The sequence below is a fragment of the Panthera pardus genome, unplaced genomic scaffold (genome assembly GCF_024362965.1).
Source record: "Panthera pardus isolate Hobbes unplaced genomic scaffold, ASM2436296v1 HiC_scaffold_12, whole genome shotgun sequence".
NCBI lineage: Eukaryota > Metazoa > Chordata > Mammalia > Carnivora > Felidae > Panthera > Panthera pardus.
Window position 1 is genome coordinate 41,789,937 of NW_026526677.1, and position 22,411 is coordinate 41,812,347.

At 47.9% G+C, this 22,411-nt stretch overlaps 1 protein-coding gene across 6 annotated transcripts in view; it reads left to right on the forward strand.

Moving 5' to 3' along the window:
• ABCC8 (ATP binding cassette subfamily C member 8) overlaps positions 1-22,411 on the forward strand; it is a 76,975-nt gene that overhangs the window by 1,337 nt on the left and 53,227 nt on the right. For 2 of the 6 annotated variants that reach the window (XM_019456451.2, XM_019456454.2), the window contains exons 2-7: positions 166-307; positions 5,167-5,288; positions 10,920-11,086; positions 12,755-12,997; positions 13,819-14,007; positions 20,893-21,057. In XM_019456451.2, the coding sequence (XP_019311996.1) occupies positions 166-307; positions 5,167-5,288; positions 10,920-11,086; positions 12,755-12,997; positions 13,819-14,007; positions 20,893-21,057 (1,028 nt within the window). Of the gene's footprint in view, positions 1-165; positions 308-972; positions 1,053-5,166; positions 5,289-10,919; positions 11,087-12,754; positions 12,998-13,818; positions 14,008-20,892; positions 21,058-22,411 lie in introns of those variants that run through there. The other 4 variants (XM_019456455.2, XM_053899924.1, XM_053899925.1 and 1 more) reach the window with 3 other exon arrangements.

The following is a 22,411-nucleotide window of genomic DNA, read 5'->3' on the forward strand; positions in this document are numbered from 1 at the left end:
CTTGGACACTTAGGTCACAGGTACCAGACTCGGGCATTCTCATGCACAGGTGTACAGATGGTTACACTCCCCACTGTGGGCTCAATACCCAAGCACTCTCCCGGGGTTCATGCACCCTCTTCCTGGTGAGCCAGGCTTCCCACCTCTCCATGGCTCTCCTTGCAGGATGGGGCAGTCAAAGCTCCAAGGTACACATCCACCACAGCACATGGCTCCACTTCCCTGGGCACAACCTGCGCTGGATCCTGACCTTCATGCTGCTCTTCGTCCTGGTGTGTGAAATCGCAGAGGGCATCCTATCTGATGGGTGAGTACTCAGGAGAGTGGATCTGTCCTGAGGTGCTTCCCAGAAGGCCAGAGGAGACCCCAGCTCACCTGTATTCCATGAGACAGTAGCATTTGCTAGTAAATCCAGCAACCATTTATCCAACATGTCCTGTTGGTTTTCTGTGCCAGATATGGGACACAAGTGAGACCCAGGCCCTGGTCACAGGGTAGAGGGAACATGGATCTGCATGCCAAGACCTGGGGAAATAATCCTAGAGTCTGTTAGAATGCCCCAACGCCTATGGAAGATGCCCTGCCTCTTCCTCAAGCTGCTAGAGTTCCCTTCTTGGGAAGAATAAAAATCACTCTTGCTTAAGACCTTCCCTTGGTTCCCAGTTGTTTCCAGGTGCTCAGCCTAGTATCTGGGGTCCTCGCAGTCAGCACCCCCCACCGTCTCTAACCTCATTCCCAAGGCCTCCCCTCACCCACCTTTCCTCTGGGCCTCACAGAACACTCCTTACCCCTGTCACAGCACAGATCATACCATATTTTAAGTTTCTGTCTATTTGCAAAACTGTCTCCCCCTGAGTGAGAAAGTTCTTCAGAGTTGGGTTTTATCCATCTTTATAGTCACAGCACAAGGCACGTGACAAAGCCGCATAGATATTTATTGACTCCTTAAGAGAAGAAATGAAATAATGGTACAAGTAAGAACTCTGGGAGGAGAGAGGAAGGCAGGACTGGGCAAGCTTCGTGACTGAGGGGCTCCTGAGCTGAGTCTGGAGGTATGACAAGGTCTGACAGCAGAGGAGTTCCGGAGAGGGAGGGCCAGTGAGTCAGGAGGGAGGGGGAATAAAGGCACTGGAAGGAAAGCAGGTTGGGGTGAGAGTAGTGCCTGGGGGCTGGAGCATGAAACACAAGCAGGGGAGTGATGGATGCAGGGGCTTGGAAATCAGGGTGGGGGCCTCTCCAGGAGGGCTTGGAATGCTAGGCTGTGTCTGGGTTGGGTTTTGTCAGCAGTTTGGACCAGAAGAGACACATGGTCAGCACAGCATTTTGGGGTGAGGACCCTGGGAGGTGTCCAGGGCAGCCTGGAGGCAGGGAGAGGCTGGAGGTAGAAACAGCACCTAGGAGGTGATTATAGTAGTCTAGGTGAGAGATGACAGTGCCAGAAATGGTGTGTCAGCAGCGGGGGTGCAGAAGGAGGAGATGAAGCAGCCATCTCATGGAGGAAGGCTGAGCGACTGCCTGGGTGAGGGGGTGGTGGAGGGTGGAGGGCATGTGGCTAAAATATCAGAAGTCCAACCACTCTGAGCTGGAATCAGACCATGCCCAGATTCCACTCCTGCCAGCCAGCAGCAGGGGGATGGGATCCCCCAGCCCATACACACTACCTCACTGTCCCACCCCCAGTGTCCCTGCATGCTGGCTCCAGCAGAAGTCTCTGGGACAACTGCTTGCCTTGGGGCTCCTCCCGGTTGTCAGAGTCCCCCAGATGAGCAAGAAGACCGGAATGCTTGCTGCCACATAACTAGCAGGTGACAAGTCCACCTCCCATCCCCCATCCAGATACCCCTTCCAAAGCAGCACAAATGTTCAAAAGGGGAAGGATGCTTTGTGAGCCCCCAGGCCAGAAATTCTCACTGGGTTATAATCAGTGTAGTGGCAGAGAGGAAAACACCCTGCCTGTGGAGGAGGTAGACCTGGGTCATCGGCTGGTGCTTCTGCTGCGTATCAGCTACAGGACTTCAGAGCAGTCACTCAGCCTTTCTGGGCCTCACTTTCTCTACCTGTGAAATGAGCATAATAATCCCTGCCTTGCCTGCTTCACAGGGCCATGGAGGATGAAATTAGAGTACAGACAGGGTGCAGAAATGGAATAGCGGAGCCCTGGGCAGATAGTACATCTCCCAGAATGAGGGAGACCAGAATGAACCAGGTCAGGGACTCCCTCCTGCCCGCTGCCAGCAGCCCCTCCTGTGTGGGGCTGCATCTGTATCCCCTATCTCCCCAGCTCAGTGCAAACTGCCATTTCCTCCCCAGGAGGCAGGCTGGCTCCTGAACTGGACACTTGCCACCTGGTCTTTGCTGGCCTCCATCTGTGGGCCCATACCCCTGGGCAGGCAAGCATGAAGAAAGGACATAGGAAGGGAGCAGACAAGAGGAGAGGCCACAGATCCTGCCCTGTGGGACCCCCAGTCCACCCTGGCCTGGGTTTGCAGACCTACCTGGGAGTCTAAGGGCAGGGGCAGTGGAGGCTAGTTAAAGCAGTAGTCTTCAAACTCTGGCTTAGTTTAGGGTAAGCCGCATTTAGTGATTAATTAAGGCATCTTAAACCTATAGGGCTTCCTCTCTTCCTTTGGGTTTTGTTTTTGTGTGGAGCTCTGAATTTAGAACACCAAAAGCAGTACAAGTCAGGGAGGAAATACTTTTTTTAGCAATATAACTAGAATGTTTTCCTAGATCACGATACACTGGAAAAAACCCATATATAAAAAACTTTTACCTAATTTCTAACCTAATTCAGTGTATATTATTCAGGAAAGCAGCCAAAGTCTGTTTTGTTCAGTTATGTCATGAAATATTTATTTCAGTTATGGTTAATCTTCATCTTATTTACTTATATCAAATGTTTATCATTTCTACCTCCTATTGCAAAAATGAATTTATTTAAACTTATGATATAACATTTAACTTAAAAATGTGTGGAGTATAAGTTTTTTCAAAAACTTATTTCAAGGAGTACAAAGGCAGGAGTTTTGAAGACCCCTGAACAGGGTGTTGGCTGCTCCCAGTGACCCCATTAGTGACTGCCCTGTACCTCCTGTATAAGTCTTTTGCTGAGAATATCCACTAACTAAGGTTTAAAAAGTATCAACATTTATGGTCTCATTTATTAAGAAATCTGGAGGCCACCTCTCTAGTTGGTTTGGTGACTTAGTGATGTCATCAGAGACCCAGACTCTTCCCATCTTTCTACTTTATCCTCTGTGTGTCTACCGAATCTTTCCCCATGGTCACAAGATGGCTGCCAAGCTCCGGATATCACTTAGGAAGGCAAGGGCACAGGTGCCTGGGTGGCTCAGTCGGTTGAGTGGCTGACTTCAGCTCAGGTCATGATCTTGCAATCTGAGTTTGAGCCCAGCGACAGGCTCTGTGCTGACAGCTCAGAGCCTGGAGCCTGCTTCAGATTCTGTGTCTCGCTCTCTCTCTGCCCCTCCCCTGCACGTGCTCTGTCTCTCTCTGTCTCAAAAATAAATAAAACATTTAAAAAAATTAAGAAAAAAAAAAAAGGAAGGCAAAGGCAAAGGGGACATGCTGTCATATGTCTCTTCCTTATGCATGATATCTTCCTCTGCAGACTTTCCTTTGCATCTCATTGGCCAGCATTGGGTTATATGGCCACCCTTAGACCAATCACTGGCAAAGGGATGTGGAATTGCATGGCTGCTTGAACCAATCACCATCCATTCCCTAGGGCTGGGCCCACTGCTGCTAGAACAAACTTGTGGTTCTTTTAGCAAAGCAGGAGGAGAACATGTTATTTGATAAACAGCCCATACTGCCTCTACACCCTATACACTAGTCTTACCAGACTACTTAGGGCCCCCTCATGGCTCTCCTCATGTCCTCCCTCCTTCTCTGTTGAACTCTAGTTCCCCCTTCAAAGTCCAGCCTGGTGCCACCTCCTCTGTGAAGTTCTCCTTGGTTGTCCACCTACTCTTGCGCTCTCAACCTTCAGTCCATCTGCAATATCACTTCCCTAGACTGCCTAGACAGGAGGTTAGCTCCAAGCATGGTTGCCCTCTCCCCACTGTCAGCTTCTTGAGGGCAGAGATGCTTGGCATGCTGGGCAGAAGGAGCAATGCAAGCAAGAGCAGCACCGAGGTGGGAAGTTGGAGGGGGCCTTCTGGAAATGGAGTGGGGGGGGTCTCAAAATGGCCTCAGCAGAAATAACGGGCTGAGCAGTGCTGAAAAAGTGGCTTGAGGCCATATCACCTGGACCTTTGGTGCCAGGCTGAGCAGTGTGGGTTTTGCTTTCTGTAGGAGGGAGCTGTGGAAGGGCACAGTTAGGCCAATTAAGTAATGAGCTTCCTCACCAGTCATGGGGAAGCGTGAAATCTGAGAGAGCTCTGGCTCCCTACAGGTCTTGTCACCAGACCAGAGTCCACCCACCACAGAGACCTCCGTGAGTTACAGTGGGGAGGGGATGAGCTGGTATTGGCCTCCATCACCATCCCAAGGGAAGAAACCAAAACTGTGACCTCTTAGCCTCTCTATGCCTCAACTGTAAAATGAGACTAAGAGTACAGACTTCATGGGATTTCCTGAAGATTAAATGAATTCATATACATCACGTGCTTAGAACAGTGCCTGGCACAGGGTAAATGCTCAATAAATGTTGACTATCAGTGCTGTCATTGCACCACCTGGGGCTGGGTCCAATGCTGATTTATGCTGTTCATGCTAAGTGGGGCTGTCATTAACAGGCTTGTGGTGTACGGGTCCCCGTACTGCCCAAGGGACCCCAGGGACAGGAAGCCAGCTGTGTTCACTCCCAGAGAAGTGGTTCCAGGCTGAAGACTCTCCAGCTGTGACTGCCAAAGCTGGCTTCCCCATGGCAGGTTCTATAAGCGCGAACCCAGGGAGAGAAGGTCATGAGTTCCAAAGCCTGGATACTGAGCCCTCATAGTCTCATTGTGTGGACTCGGGGGCCCCTAACTAAAGAGCATGTTTGGGATCTGTGTAGGCTGGGCAGAGCTGTCAGTATAAGAAGTGGAGCTGTGTGTATGATCCAGAGGCCCTACTGTGTGCTAAATCCGAAGCGTAAAGCCTGGGCTGCGCTATTGGCCCATCTACCTCCAATCTCTCTCTCTTTCTCCCTCTCCCCCATCCCAGGGTGACTGAATCCCGCCATCTCCACCTGTACATGCCAGCCGGGATGGCATTCATGGCTGCTGTCACCTCCGTGGTCTACTATCACAACATCGAGACCTCCAACTTCCCCAAGCTGCTGATAGGTAGGGGAGAGGGAGGGGAGGGGAGAGGGATGGTTACCTCCATTCATTCCTTCAGATAACGTTTTCTGAACACTGACTATGTGCCAGGCATTGTTCTAGGTGCTAGAGGTTCAGAAGTGGAGCTGAAACAATCCCTGCCTTCTGGTGTGGGAGAAAGAGAGTGAATAAACAAATAGGGAGGAATGATGCTGTGAAGAAAAGAAAGCTGAGCAAGTCTTTGAGTGTGATGGCTGTATTGCTGTCTATATAGGGTGGTCAGGAAAGATCTCTGATGAGAGAAAGCGTGTGGGTATTTAGGGGAAGAAATTTTCCGTGGTTTGGAATAGCAAGTGCAAAGGCCTTCTGGTAGGAACAAACTGGCAAATAGTCCAGTGTGGGCAAAGCCAAAAGAGGAAGAGAAAGAATGGCAAGAGAGGAACAGAGAAGACACCTAGGCTTTGGGTCTGAGCACCTGGGCAAGTGATGGTATTAATAACTGATATGGCAAAGGAGCAGGGGCTGGGGTTTGGAGAGCTGGGGCGGGGTTGGGACATGTTGAGTTTGAAGCAGCCAACCCATGTGTCAAATGAGCAGGTGAATAAATGAGCCAGGCACTTGAGGGAGGTCAGGACTGGAGATGTATACTTTCAGAGGTCACGGGCTTACAGGTGGCACCTAAAGCTTGAGTGTGGATGAGGTTACCTGGAGAGAGAATACCTAGACCCCAGGACCCCAGAGTTAGAGCCTGCAGTTTGTGAACATTTAGAAAGATCCAAGAAGGAGTGCTTACTTAAACCTTCTGACACTATGTGGCTGGGGTCCCGGGGAATGACTATTGATGTTTGTTGAGCATGTACTGTGTGCCAGGCTTACATGCATTATTTCACTTGATTTCCACAATCTCCATATGGGTATCATTGCTATCCCCATTCTACAGATGTGGACACTGAACTCAGAGAGGTTACAAACAATGACAGCGAACATTCATTTAACACTTGCTATGTGTCAGATATGTCCTGACACATTAACTCATTTGATCCTTACAACAACACTAAGAGGTAGGTACTATTATTATCTCCCCTTTACACAACAGGAAATTGAGACTCAGAGCTTAAGTGATTTTACTAGTCTTCCCTACCGGTCAAGGGGCAGAACCAGGTCTAGATCCCAGGAGTCTGGCACCCAAGGAGGCTCTTAACTGCTTCTGAGACTGTGTGTCTAAGGGTAATCAAACCACTTGGGCCAAAGGTATAAATCTGGAGGTCTACCTCTGTGTTTGGCTCAGTCTGCATGTCGAAGGTCAGGGCTGTACCTCTGACTGTTAGGCTGTGGTCAGACTGTGTGTCATTAAGTCAGGCTATGATTTTTAGGAGTCACAACATCTAATTGGCATCTGGAGTCTGGAACACTCTGTGCCAATCCAGAGACAGCACAGTGTCATGAGGGGGCAGAGGGTATTTTCCCATGTAGGGTGGGAGCTGGGCTCTATCAGGATCATCCAGGTTAACCCCCTACCCAGGTGACCCCATGAGAGTGTGGTCGGGAGACTAGGGGGCACAAGTTGAGAGAGAGAGATGTTAAGTACAGACTTCAGAGAGCCTCCCTCTCCTGAAGACTCAGAAGCATCTCCTCATGCAGAGAACCCCTCATTAACCCCAGTGCCTGATGGACTGTTGCCCCCAGAAACATCCTGTCTGGTCATTTGCTGAGTTTATTTTCTCATTCTCCGGAAAACATGTAATGTTCTTTCCTTAAAGCACAAATTACCACCTATCGATGGACCATTCTTCTCCAAAGAACAAGGACTAACTCCCTCCATTCCCTTTTGGTAGAGCTTTGCTCTGCAGAGCCAGAAATTCTAGAACAGGGAAAAGCAGAGAGGAGTACCCAATGAGCTGCAGGCATTGAGGACAGTGGGTATTGGGGAGCAGCTGGCCCTCTGAGAAGACTCCTGTCTGGTCACAGGTCTGGAATCCTGCAGAAAGGTGAACCCACAAAATGACCTTGGTCCTGAGGCACCAGATGAGATCAAGGAAATGTTCTATGAAAAAGTCACATTTGAGCTGAGAACTGAAGGATAGTAGGAACTACCTGGGAGAAGGGAGAGGAGACCATTGCAGGCAGAGGGAACAGCATGTCTTGAGACAGGAGAAGCACGTTAGGAAATCTGGAAGAAAACCAGTGACTGGAATGCAGAAAGCAGAGAGAGCTGAACTTTGAAGGCTGGAGTGGCAGGTGGGAACCATACCAGGCGGGTATGCCTATCCTAATGCCCTCACCCACGGATAGATGGCATTTGTCCCTCTCTGGGAAGGTTCACCATCTAGGCCTAGTTCCCAGCCCAGACTCAGGCTGGGGCAGACCCCAGGCATTAGCCTTTATCCCATGGCATTGAGGATTAGGATGTGTGAGGGGTGTGTGTGTGTGTGTGTGTGTGTGTGTGTGTGTGTGTGTGTGTATGTAACTTATACATGAAATTTATTATTTTAACCACTTTTAAATGCACAGTTTGTGACATTAAGTACATTGACATTTGCGCAGCCATCATCATCCATCCATCCAACCATCCATCTCCAAAACTTTTCATCTTCCCAGACTGAAACTCTGTATCCATGAAACAGTAACTCCATATTCTCCTCTCTCCCCTATCCCCTCATCCCCTCAAAACCACCATTCTACTTTCTATCTTTACAAACATGACTACTCTAGGTACCTTGTATAAGTGGAAGCATACACTGTTTTGTCCTTTTGTGACTGGCTTGCTTAACTTAGCATAATATCCTCAAGGTTCACCCGTGTTGTAGCATGTAGCATGTAGCATTCTGACGAATGTTCTTTCTTTTTAAAACTGAATAACATTCCATTGTATGGATATGATGCATTTTGCTTATCCATTCATCTGTCAATGGACACTTGGGTTTCTTCCACCTTTTAGTTACTATGAATAATGCTGTTAGGAACATGGGCATTGAGATCATATTTGATCACATACATTGCTTTACAGAGGCAATTCTGGAAGTGGGCAAGAGGGAAAGAGGAGAAACCATGAGAAAGCCCTCCAGGTAGTGCAGGGGACATATGATGGTGGCCACTGAGGAGATATGATGGTGACCCAGGTGGCCCAGATATTTAAAAGTAAAGTAGACATGGGGTGCCTGGGTGGCTTGGTTGGTTAAGCGTCCGACTTTGGCTCAGGTCATGATCTCACGGTCCGTGAGTTCGAGACCCGTGTCAGGCTCTGTGCTGACAGCTCAGAGCCTGGAGCCTGTTTCTGATTCTGTGTCTCCCTCTCTCTCTGCTCCTCCCCTGTTCATGCTCTGTCTCTCTCTGTCTCAAAAATAAATTTAAAAACGTTAAAAAAATAAAAATAAAAAAAGTAAAGTAGACAGAACTTGGTAATAGGTGGGGTGTGGAAAGGGACAGGGAAGATGCTGGGGTAATGAGAATTCAGAACCTAAAACTTGCCCACAGCCCCCCTGTCACACCACTGTCCTTTTCTGCTTTTCTGTCAGTCAAGCCCTAAGCTTTGGCTGAGGGCTGCGATGTCCGGCACTGTGGAAATAACCCTTGGGTTTAGTCCTGGGTCCACCACTAACTCCCTGTGTGACCTTGGACACGAACTCAGACTCCATGAGCCTCAGTTTCTGTATCTGGACAGGAATTATAAGTCCCTGTCTAAGTCACAGGATTTGTATGAAGAGCAAATCAGACCACATCTGTTAAGACCCATGTGAGGCGCATTTTCAAGTCTTGGCTCCCAAAAGTGACCTTCATGAAGGGCCAAAGAGGTTCTGATGCTCAAGTCCTGTCTGGGGAGTGTAGGTGTGGGGGCAGGGTGATGGCCTCCAGCTGTGGGATCCCTGTGACCTCGTCACCAGACCAAGCCGAGGGGTTTATCATCCCAGTCCTGTCAAGAGGTGGGTAGCATGCAGAAAGCAGACACTTCTGCCCCCTATCCTAATGCCCTCACCCAGGAACCTGAGATAGATGGCATTTGTCCCTCTCTGGGAAAGTTGACCATCTTGGCCTAGTTCCCAGCCCAGACTCAGGCTGGGGCAGACCCCAACTTTTGTCTCCAAGAGATACCCTGGCATTTGTGTGACCAGGCCCATCTAGGGATGGAGGGCAGCTTGAAGGTGTCTCCTTCTCTGTGGCCCCACTAGAGAGGAGCTCTAGGGAATGTAGGCTGACCTTATCTGCATAGGACTGTAGGGAGTGAGGGGGAAGGAGCTGCCTACGCTAAAGCAAGCATCTCCTAAAGGGGGGCTTATTATTGTTCCTTCCTCTGGTTGCCAGCTGACAGTGGTTTATTGGCAGGTGGTAACGGTGAGAATTTAGAGATTAGAATCTACTGATAGCTTCTGATGATTATGGTCCCAGGTCTGAAATCTGGAGATAATAAAAATATTAACAGCTGATGTCCAAAGAGCACCACCCGCTGTGTACCAGGCCCACTGTGCTAAATGCTCACAGCAACCTTTGAGGAAGTGCTGTTATCATCCCCATTTTTATGGGTGAAGAAACAGAGGCCTGGATGGGTTAAATGATTTACCCAAAGTCACATAACTATTAAATTACAGGATCTGAGCCCAAATATATCTGGCTGCAAGGCCCTGTTCTAACCACCGTACACACTGCCTCACAGAACTGTGACTTCCTTTTTCGCACCCCCCAGTCCCCCAGGCTCCATGAGGAGCATCATCATGCTGTAGTGGGCTCTATCCTGGGGACACTCAAGCTTGCAGTGAGCTCGGGCAGATCACAACCTCTTTAGGGCCCCTTTATAGAGGAGGACAGCTATTAAATGAAAGAGTGGGTCGAAGGATCTTTAAGATTTTCCAGGCTTAGAAATTCCACAAGCAAACCACTATAGGGCGGAGGCTCCAGGCATGGGCTCTGCATCAGGCTGGTCCAGTTCCACCTCCCGACTGAGCAGTTACTTAACCTTTCTGAGCCTTAATTCCTTTGTCTGTTAAATCAGGGGTGATGGCACTTTTCCCCTCACAAGGTTGTTGTAAGGAATAAGTGAGATAATACTTAAAATGCTTCCTTGGCACGGCGCCTACAACTTAGTTAACTTCAAGACATAATTTTCCTATTTTTCTTACTAATTACTGTAAAGGGAAATTTGGCTGACCAGCTCGACTTACAAAATTTAAAAAAAAAAAATTTTTAGTGTTTATTTTTTTATTTTTGAAAGACAGAGAGAGAGAGAGAAAGAGAGCGAGCAGGGGAGGGGCAGAGAGAGAAGGAGACACAGAATCTGAAGCAGGCTCTAGGCTCCGAGCTGTCAGCACAGAGCCTGACGCGGGGCTCGAACCCACAAACTGTGAGATCATGACCCGAAGCGAAGCCGGATGCTTAACCAACTGAGCCACCCAGGTGCCCCTTGACTTACAAGATTATTAATGTTTTGAACATACCTATCATGAATGTTTTAATGTTTCAGATGTATACCATCTGAAAATTACACACATATATTCACACACAGCCTTTTATTCAGAAATGTGCTCTCACACCCATAACAGTGGCTTGTTCACAGAGATACGTCCTTCCTGACATAGTTCTTTTCTCTCCTTCTTTCCCACACACTTGCACACCCATGATTGCACACACATGCAAATCCACACACACATGTCCTCTCCCCTGCAGCCCTGCTAGTCTACTGGACCCTGGCCTTCATCACCAAGACGATCAAGTTCGTCAAGTTCTATGACCATGCCATCGGCTTCTCACAGCTGCGCTTCTGCCTTACGGGGCTGTTGGTGATCCTCTACGGGATGCTGCTCCTGGTGGAGGTCAATGTCATCAGGGTGAGGGTAAGAAGACCACTCCTGAGCCACCCCAGCACCCATCTCAGGACACACCTTAGCCAGGGCGGGGCTTCTGATCAGTGTCCTTCCCCTGGATGTGGGCCCCCACCCTGCTTCTTAGCCAAGCCCTAGAAGCAGTCAGCCTCCTTTACCCACCCCCAAAGGAGAGTTGAGGCCGGTGGGGGAGTTTTGAGAGGAACATTCCATCTGGTCCCACTGCCCTCTACCCGAGGATCCCAGAGGGAATGGAAGTGATAGGATGTGTTAGCCAAGGTTGAAGGATTCTGAGTTTAATCCCATAGAAGAGGGAAAAGAGCTTCAAGTACTGGCTTCCCCCGAGCTCTGTTGTTGTTTCTGTTGTTTTGGGGGAAGGGAGTTAATGTATTCATCATAGTTTCACATATACCTGAATGAGTAAATGTGGCTGCATACATGTCTTTGTTATCATTTTTGTTATCATTTTTGCTTCATTTTTGCTTATTCCCTTTACCTCTTTCCTCTCTTCCTACTCTATGCTCCCTGGACCTTCCCCCGCTCCCCAAGTAACCCAGATAACAACCTAATATGTGCACTTCCATTCTTGGTTTTTATTAGTATAATATCATATACTTGTATCTACTTAAGGTTCTTTTTTCTCAACACATGTAAGAGTAAGGTTTTTCCTCTCAATATTCATTTTATAAAAATAGGATCATATTATACACAGTTTTCTGCATCTTGCTTTTCTCACCCAACAGATATCTCTTAGGACTCCCTCCAAGTCTGGTATGGCTAATTTAGTTTTCTTAATGGCTGCATAATATTCCATCATGTGGATGAGCAATAATTTATTCAGCCATTACCCTATTGATGGGCATTCACTGTGTTGCCAAGTTTCTGTCTTCACAAATAATGGTGTATTCAACATGCTTCTATCTTTATGTATTGCTGTTTTTATTTCTTTGGGATAGAGTCCAAGGAGTGGAGTTGCTAGTTCAAAGAGTCTGTGTATTTTAAATTTTAATCAATGTTGCAGATTGCCTTCCAGAAAGACTATAATCTACTAGCAATGAATACGACAACCGTCTCCCTTCCTCCAACAAGCAATGGGCCAGCCCCATTTGGGTGATAAGTGTTAAGTGCTACTTGCATTTGCATTTCTCTGATACCCCTGTTTAGTTGGTGATTTACAGGGTACAAAGGCCAACCTCACTCCCTGCCTCAACTGACCCTCACAGCACCCCTGGGATGCAAGTACCACCCACATTTTAGACTTTCTAAAAAGGAAACTTTTTAGAGGAGACTTGTCCAAAGACACCTTGCTAGTAAGTGGAAGAGGCAGGTCTGCAGGGCTCCATGTCCTGCAAACCCGACATGAAACATGGTAATGTCCTCAGATCTGTGGGGAAGATGGTATACGGGAGATTTCTGTTCTTTCCCAGTCCTGCTTAGATCCAACCCAACCCAGCCAAAGGGATACAGAGCAGACCTCAATGAAGTGTTATAAGCCAGGAGGCCCTGGCACTGATGGCCAGGAGGTGTGGAGGGGACCCATTTCCTGGGAATAGGCAAGAGATGGCCCCCTATGTTAGAGGTCAAGGGTGGGGTGTCACAACCCCAGATCTTTTCTGGGGCAAAGTGGAGGGTGGTGAGAAGTTGTACTTACCCATCCCCTGTGACCCATGTGCCCCACAGAGATATATCTTCTTCAAGTCGCCAAGGGAGGTAAAGCCCCCTGAGGACCTACAGGACTTGGGGGTGCGCTTCCTGCAGCCCTTCGTGAATTTGCTATCCAAAGGCACCTACTGGTGGATGAATGCTTTCATCAAGACTGCCCACAAGAAGCCCATTGATCTCCGAGCCATTGGGAAGCTGCCCATTGCCATGAGGGCCCTCACCAACTACCAGCGGCTCTGTGAGGCTTTCGACACCCAAGCGGTCAGTGGGGGCCCTGCCTCACCATCCGTCCTCCTCCCTTTAATTTACAGTCACAGATGGGGACCTCAGAAGGCATCAGGTCAAACCCCTGGTAGGGCCTATGGAGGGGAAGAGGCTTGCCCTGAGTCACACAGTGAACCAGGGACAAGTCCAGAACTAAAGATTCATAGGACTGTCACAGCTAGAATGGCCCTTACACCCTTGTTGTCCACATGGGGGGAACTGAGGTCCTGAGAAGGGATGTGACCCCACTGCATTCCCTCATGTCCTATGTTCTTCCTTCTGGAGTTCAGTGACTTATCAAGGTGGGAATGTTCACCCATATTAAAGCAGAGATTTAGTGGCCTGACACTTGCACGAATTCTGTAAGTTGAGCCAAGTAGGGGGTCTCCCTCTATCACTACCATGGAAACGGAGGCTCTGAGAAAGGCGCAGAACTGGCCCACAGCTGGTAGGTGGCAGAGCCGGTGTCCCAACTCCCAGTCCAGTGTTCCTTTGCTGCCTCCGCCCTAGCATGGGGAGGAGGGGTAGACACTGAGGCAGATGCAATGCAGGTGGTGACGAATGAGTGTGCCACATGCTGTGCTCATCACATGGTCCCTGACCGGCTGTGTGACCTTGATCAATCATCTGGCCTCAGTTTCCCCATCTGGACTGTGTTGGTGTTGAGAGGGCCCACCTCACCATGCACTTGATGGTTCAGTGATTTCTTCCTGGAGTTCACCTGTCTGCAGAAAAGTTTCCCCAGGCAGCAGAAACCAGGGACTTCCTGGGAGGCCAGATTCTGCCATTCTGACCAGGCCATCGGTCTCTCTGGGCAGCAGAAGGACTCGCAGAGCACGCAGGGTGCCCGGGCCATCTGGCAGGCACTCTGCCGTGCCTTTGGGAGACGCCTGGTCCTCAGCAGCACTTTCCGTATACTGGCTGACCTGCTGGGCTTCGCCGGGCCGCTGTGCATCTTCGGGATTGTGGACCACCTTGGGAAGGAAAACCGCGTCTTCCAGCCCAAGGTAGGCCATCCCAGGGGTAGAGCAGGGCATCCTTTGGAAGATTTTCCCTTGTACATGAGAATGTGCAAGGGGCCAATCACACACGCACAAAGCCCTTGGCAATATCTCCCTCTAGAAGATGCTCTGCATGTGGTTAACAGAAATGCCAGGGGGCAAGCTTGTGCCCCAGGAAGATTTATGATGCTCTTGCCATCTCTTCACCTTGCCATCATTGCCATAATTCCTCTCCCAGTTATTACTCATTCAGAAAGTTGTAGGAAGTACATTTGTTTGCTCAGTGTCTACGGCTTCTGTGATTTGTTGGATATGTTGGCTTAAGTTTACATCATCCTAATGGATTCTAAACAACTTCACAATCTGTCTTCTTCAGTTCTGTATATCTTGGCATTCAAGGCTCTACAGGGACATCTTGGAGGTTGCTGCTGGGGGTGACAAGAGGGAAACCTCCATGAGTTTCTCCCCCCCCATTCCAGATTTCACTCAAAGCTGACCCAGTTTTATGAATATGTGGGCCTTTCCCATCAAAAATTCTTTTTACAAAAGGATTCCATGTTATAAAAGTACTTGAAACTCATTGGATTAGATGATATCCAATGGCCTTTGCAACTTTAAAGATGCTACAGACTGAAACCCGTTGGACGAAAGAAGCAGGAAATCTTTGTGGGGGTTGATTTTCCCTGCTGGGGCAATGGCATCCCCTCTGGGGATGAGGGTGGGGTACTTTATTCCTTTATCTGTTTCCTTGCTGCCACTTAGGTTTAGATGGCCACAAAATGGAAAACTTTTCACATGTAACAAGACTCAGAGTTTTATTTTCCCAGCAGGAATATCATTGTAAACTTCTGGCCACAAACAGACAGTCTGAAAATGGTGCTGAGAATTGCTAATTAGGGACCTTAATGATTTATGACATTCCCTTGTGTAATGCTATTCATCTCCTTGGCTCTAAGATCGCAGAGAGCATTTAATCCTCTGGAGGTTTATATTAAGTTTTTTAAGAGATATAATTAATCAGCTGAGCACTTCTGATCAGCAGTATGAGACACTCCAAATCTGTTTGTCTGATTTATTCAGCAAATATTTATTGAACCCTACTCTGTGCCAGGCCTGGTTTGGGCTGTGGGAATCCAGAGGCAATGGTTATGATGAGGACCATTCACAATACTGACAACCACGTCCTGACCACTTAACGCATGCACGGCTGCTTGTGGGAATTATGCATGTGTTGTCACATCTCATGCCTAACACAACCTTTTAGGGTAATTTTTTTTTTTTTTTTTGGTAACAGCTTTATTGAGATATCATTCACATACCATATAACTTACGAAGTAGGTATTTTTATCCCCATTTTACAGATGAGGGACTTGAGGTGTGGAGATGTTAGGTAACTTTCTTTAGTGTTTCTCGGTTACTTGGCGACAGAGTTGGAATCTGAACCCAAGTCTCTTTCACTCCATAGTATATATCCCCTACTATGAGGGGGTGTATACAGGGAACTGTAGGAAGAGGGAGTGACTAACTCAGCCAGTAGTCATGGATAGCTTCATAAAGGAGCTAGCATTTGAATGGGGCCTTGACGTATGAGTATGAGTTGGCCAGGCTAAGATGGGCAGATTTCTAGTTCAACACGAATGTAAGGACTCTTCTTGCTTATTTCGACCTTGATGGCTTTTGAGCCTCTGAGCTGTACTTGGCCCCAAAAGAGAGAGGAAGGGCCATCTCCTCTTGTCTACAAGAGTGTTACCTTCAGTTCTAGTCTGACCATAGATGACTCCAGAATACTCTACATTGATAACCCTGTAGCAACAGGGCCTGTTGTTACTATTGGGGGGCGGGGGGTGTCACAGGCCAGAGCCCTTGTCAGCTTGTCCACATTGTTGTCTTCTTCCTGTGTTTCCCAAAGCTCTGGTGGGCTTCTGCTGGTGAGAGAGCTCTGAGGCAGGATGTGCCAGAGAGGTAGTGAGAACAGCACTTAGAATTTTAGCTCATCCGAACGTTAGCTTTGCGGTCTCTTTTCTCTTTATTTGTGTACCAACCCTGGGATTTACCGCCCTCTCGTTGGAATGCTCTTGTCCTGGTTACTCGTCAGTACATAAATCCCTGAGACAGATGGCTCTGCCTCAGTGGCTGCAGGCCTTATCAGATTTAATATTTGTTCCCTGCAGCCCAAATACAATCAGCAAATTACAGACACTGAAACAAGAGGTGAAAGTAAATATAGTCTCCAGTGTCAGCAGCAAAGAATCCTCAACCGTGTGGTTGCCTGGGATATGGCTTAATTCTCATTTGGGCTTCTGGACCCAGAAAATGGGGCAGAGGGGTCATTTATTGAGGTCATTTGGTTCATCCCCCTGCCTCCCAATGGCTCTAACTCAGAGAGACAGGTGCTGTTCTGGTCTTTATGAACCTACAAGGACAGAAGTTCTCTAGCTACGTGTGCCAGCATTTAACAACCCTCTCTGTGAGAAAGCCCTTCTTTCCACTCAGCCTCGATCCACGCTGCTGTAGTCTGCACAGCCGGACACAACTGTTTACATCATTGTCAGTGGCTGCCCTGTCCTCCCTTCCCTTTCCGGGACACTCACAGTTGGCAGGAATCACACCGCCCTTGGCATCTGCGAGGACAAACATTATTTCTTCTTTAATTCCACACTCCTGCCCCGTCTGCCACACCCCGGGGAAAGCTGGGACCCTGGCTGGGAGCAGCCCATGACCTCCCCCTCTACTGCCTCCTCTCCCACCTAACCCCCACCCACAATCTGTCACCTGCTGTGGATGCCACTGATCTGGCTGCAGGGCAAGGGAACTGGATTCATAATGAACTGCCAGCATCTGAAACCTGCCAGCGCTGCCCTAGGCCATTAGTTGAGCAGAGAAAGAACAGTCTGGGTTTGATCTGAGGGCCAAAGCTTCAAACAGCCTCTAACCTCAGAGGGGAAACGTGTGTAAGTTTGTGAGTGTACGTGTGTTTCTGAATGAGTTCTCCTGGAAACTGTTTATGATTCTGTATGTATGTCCTTCTATTTGTCCTGTGTCTCTTGGTTTATCTCTTTCCATGTGTGTCTGTGTCCCTATTTGAGTACACGTATTTGTAGCTATTGTTGTGGGTGACTGTGTAAATTTATATGCGTTTCTGTGACTTTGTGATGTCAGTGTGTGGGCTGGTCTCTTCATGGCAATGCCCATGCAGCTGCTCTGGCCTGGCAGGACTCCCTTCCTCTCACTAACCCCTCTCAGCCACCAAGACTCAGCTCAGATGTCACCTCCTCCAGGAAGACTTCCTCTAATAGGGTTAGATTCCCCTCCTCTGTGCTTCCATAACATCCGGGGCTTGCACCATCAAAAACCCCTTGTCTCTTTCCCAACTTGACCCTGAGTCCCCTACGACAAGAACTGCATTATCTGACCTCCGGGTGCCCAACACCCAGCTCTATGCCTGACATTCAGGAGGCACAGGAGAAATGATTCTTCAGGGAATCATATAGAAGTTGCCACATATTGAGTGCTTATGCTTACTAGATATTTTTAGCTGCATTGTTACGTTAAATTCTCACAACAACTCTGAGTAGAAACCCTTAATGGCCTCATTTTACAGTGAGGAAACTGAGGCTCAGAGAGTTTGAAGAACTTACATAAAGACACAGTGGCTAATATATAATGATCTAGGACTCAAACTCAGATGTGGCTAACCTCTAAATCCAGGCTCTAAACCACCATAACTGGTTATAGATGGATGGTTGGGTACACTGGCCCATGAGTGTTCAAAGATAGTTGTCATTGTTTTCACCCAGGGTCTCCCAGGGCTGGGACCTATGGGCAATGAATCTTCTGGTTCCCGCCAAAATAAGAAGCAAAAGCCCATGTGATCCCTCTCCATTAAGCTCTAGAGAACAAGGGAAGGAGGGCTTTCCAGTCATATCTCTGGCCAGACAGGGATAATGAGGGTCAGAACTATAGAGTCAAGGGTCCTAGGTTCTAGTCCTACCTGTGCAATGAACCCAGCTCAACTGCAAAATGGAGAAATGTAGGGGGGCCTGGGTGTTTGTTGAGCTTCCAACTTCAGCTCAGGTCACGATCTTGCGGTTTGTGAGTTCGAGCCCCACATCGGGCTCTGTGCTGACAGCTCAGAGCCTGGAGCCTGCTCTGGATTCTGTCTCCCTCTCTCTCTGCCCCTCTCCCGCTCACACTCTTTCTCTCTGTCTCTCTCAAAAATAAACACTTAAAAATGGGAAATGTATAACTTCTATAAAAAGTAGATGGGAAGGAAGAGCATATACATTGATTGATTTAAAATATGTATTGAGCACCCCCGGAAACAAACACAGTTTCTTTCCCTGAGAGCTTGTGAAAATGTGGGACGAGGGTATCTGATCTTCTGAAGCATTTAACTCCCACCAGATGTCATGTTGCAGGTCCTTGGCCTTTCCTCTCTAGCCTTCAAGGTGCTGGGCAATGTCAGTGCCCTCATACCCATTTAAACCTCCCCAATGCCTGCCTTCCTTGGGTAGTAGTACCTCAGGTCTCTTTGGCTAGTTTAGTTCCCACTTCTTAATAAAAACTTAGCTATTCTGGGCTCCATACCTTTTATGTCTCTCTTTGAAGAGAGATCAATAATGTCCTAATGACTTATACCTACAGGAAGATTTTCATTTTAATAGGCCACGAAATTCTTGATCCAAAGAAATATAGTTTCTGACCCTGTGGTGTGTGTGTGTTATGGGGGGAAGGGGTCAAGGTTTTGCCTTTAAAGCTGCAAAAAAAGAATTTGTTGTTTTGTTAAAAATGTGAAAACAATGATGAGTGTATTTAACAAATGCCACCCGTACTCTCACCAACATATGTGATCACTTGACTTTTCTAGTCCTCATTCTCCAGCCTATGTGTTTTCTGATCATTGTGACATAGCACATGCATGGCAGTCCTTGCTGCTTGAGAGCTTTTGTGATGATCAGTGTTCTTGAGTGTGTGGTATTCCCATGAGCATCATACCATACCTAACCATTCTCTATGGTTGGACATTCACATGGCTTTTCAGACTCTCCCCTTGCTATAATCCAGAGATAGAATACTTTTTTTCACATACAGCTATTTCCTGGTGTGAAATTATTTCCTTTGGGGTAAATTCCCATGATGTGCTTTGTTGCTTTAATATAATGGGCTCCATTCTCCAGAGCTGGGTCTCTGCAGAAGATGATAGAACCTAAGAATTCCAAAATGTGTTGGATAGGACCAGGCTTTCCCAAACCCACATGCCTTCTTTTTTGACTGAGAACCAGCCAAGTGGCCATGTTTCTGTCCCCCACAAGTCATAAGCTTGTAGCTGACAATGGGAGACTCAAGGTCAAAAGGCTGGATAAGGCTTTGGTAGTACGTCTAGGGTCGTAGTTTTGGCATCACACAGGTTCATGTTTACATGTTGTCCCTTATCAGCGTGTGACCTTGAACCAGCCACATAGCCATGCTGAGACACCATTGCCTCATGTACAAAATTAGGCTCATAATGGCATTCTTCTCATTAGTGTATTATGAGAATGGAGTTCTGTACCTGATAAATATTGTATCCTGCCTGTAGGATACGGGTCTCAACCCCTGCAGCCTAATTTTAAGGTCCATTTTGCTGCCTCCAGCCCACCCCCACCCTCTACCCTCTCTTTTCTCCTTCTGCTTTTCCCTCTGGTTCTTCGACAAATGAGACAGAGTCAGGGGTTCAGGCCTTGGTAGGGCCTTCCTCTATGAGACCTCAGTGGTCTCTCTGTGTCTGCTTCCTGCTTCCTCTCTCTGTGTCTGTGAAAAGCCTCCTTTCCCACAGATCCAGGGAGAGATGATAGACGTAAGCTCCATGAAGCAGGGCTGGTTTAGAAGGCCCAGATCTTTTCTACTACCATTCGATAGCCCTGTATCCGAGATCCAGGAATTTCTGACTCTAGGAAAAAAGACTCCTTTTAGAGTTCTGACCCCTTGGACCTAATCCTGGCCATAGACATGCCCTCAGCCTCCTTCTCATCACTATGTTCCCACCACCCTTTAGCCTGCAGCAGCTCCTATCCCCTTTCAAATGGCTTTTGGAGTTCAGGGCAGAGTCTCAGAAAGGGGAGAGAGTGCTGTCTTCATGGAAACATTGATGTGGTTCTGCTGGGGAGCAAAGGTTTAATCAGGATCAGAGTTTTCCTGGGAGTTATTGATGCTGAATTTGGAAACAGGCATGCTGTTGTTTCCTGGTATCTTTAGCAACAGAGTCAAAATGTTTGGTTTTTCCCAGTGCTTATCATCTGAGATCTTGCTAGAGGTGCAACAAGAGGACCTTCAAGTTAAAAGGACGTCCCGGGACCCCACAAGGCTCAGGGGCTTCTAAAATCTTCTCCAGCCTATTATAGGTGATGACTTTTCATCTCGCCTGGGAGCACTACAGTTTTCCTATTGGTCTTTCTTCCCCAGAAATTTCTACAGGGCAGGCTGTCGGTGAGTGTAGGACAAGACCTCAGCTCATTCCGGTTTTTTTGTAGCAGAGAACACACGTTGTGGGATTTGTTCAGGCAGTTCTGGTTTTGGCCGCTCTGTGATTTGCTCTATTTATTCTTGTTCCATTCAGAGTGATCTCCCCTGGGCCCGGTGGCCACAAAGCTGAGAGTCATATTTATGGGCATGAGGTTAGAACTGGGCCACATTCTGTTCTCCTAAGTAGGATGATAAAGAGGGGATAGGCACCCCTCCCTGTGGCTAGAAGAATGTTTAGTTGGATTTATTAGTCTAATTTCCCTCATAAACAGCTGCATAAAGCTTTGCAAGCATGGAGGGTCTTATAATAATGGCCACTGTGGCACAGTAACAGGTGCTAATGGCGGTCATTTTGCTAGCAACGACAGCCACCTCTGAATTCTCTTTCAGACGCAGTTTCTCGGGGTTTACTTTGTCTCATCCCAAGAGTTCCTTGCTAATGCCTACGTCTTGGCCGTGCTTCTGTTCCTTGCCCTCCTACTGCAAAGAACATTTCTACAAGCATCCTACTATGTCGCCATCGAAACTGGAATTAACTTGAGAGGAGCAATACAGGTACTTTTTGCAATACAGGCTAATTATGTTTTCACTTAGCAGTAAGAACCGCCGTTATTCATCCTCATGGGCACTTAAGAATAATTCCGGTGTGAGTTTATCTTTTTGTTGCCCTTTAGCAGTGCTTTGAAACAATAACCATTGACAAAGAGGTGTAGGAAGAGTGCAAAGTGCCTTGGGCTGGACTCAGGGAGTGCGATAGTTCTAGCCCTGGTTCTGCCTTGCACGAGGTCTGTGATGTCACCTGCTTGGCCTAGAATGGGACAGATGTCACTAATGGGTCACCACATTCTTTCCTGCTGAATGCACATGCAGCGTCAGACTCCTTCCCCAGATTCTGTCCCAGGGGTCTGCTACCAGTCTTCTCTGGGTGCAAAAAAAAAAATAAATGAGCTTGACTTACTGGGACTAGAGAGCCTCTAATGTCTATTTGAGCTCTTAAATCTTGGCCCAGCAAGATTTATTTGAACTCTTAAACCTTGGACCTAGTCCCTTGGATCTAGGTCCTTCTTCCTTCCCCCTGTGGTTTCCTTCCCAGAGTGGGTTTAAAGGGTGATCAAAATCAGGAAGGATTCAGGGCACTTTTAGGCAAGGCAGTGACGAGAGTTGTCCAAGCCCTAGTATTCTCTTTAGAATTTTGGTTCAGCCATTGGAATGGGGAGACCCAGTGAGATGGTGGTTTAAGTAGGACAAAAGTTTGTTTTCCACACACAGTCAGGGCTGCTGCGGCAGCTGCACACTTGTCAGAGACCCTGGCTCCTTCTGTAAGGCTGCCAGCCTGCTCATGTGCCTTCTGCCCCATGGCTTCAGATGACTATTGACATTGCCAATGCTGGGCCTACACTTAAACCAGCAAGAGAAGAAAGATGGGACAAAAGGAGGGAATGCTGCCTTCTTTTAAAATCATAATGCAGAAGGTACACATGTCCTTCTTCACCCCATCGATGAGAAATTGGCCATGTGGCCACACCTAGAGAGGCTAGAAAGTGTGGTCTTTGTTCCTGACAGCCATATATGCCCTGCTAGAAATTCTTCTCGTGAAAAGGAGAGAATGGATATTGGGAGACAACTAGCAGATTCTGCCATACCCAGAAATTCCCATGAAGTCAGTAGAACACTCAGAAGTTGTGACTAAATCCCAAAGCCACATCACACTTCAGGACAGAAATATTTCTCATTTCATTATTAACATTGACTGGTCCTTGGGAGCCAGGATCAGAGGCTTTGCAGAAAAGGGACTGAGAGGAGAAGGGTATGACCTGGGCTGGGGACCCTGTCAGAGTCCAAACTCTGGTTATCTTAGTACAGTCCATGTGAATGGTGCCCCCTGGAGTTGTGCACAGATTGTGCATCT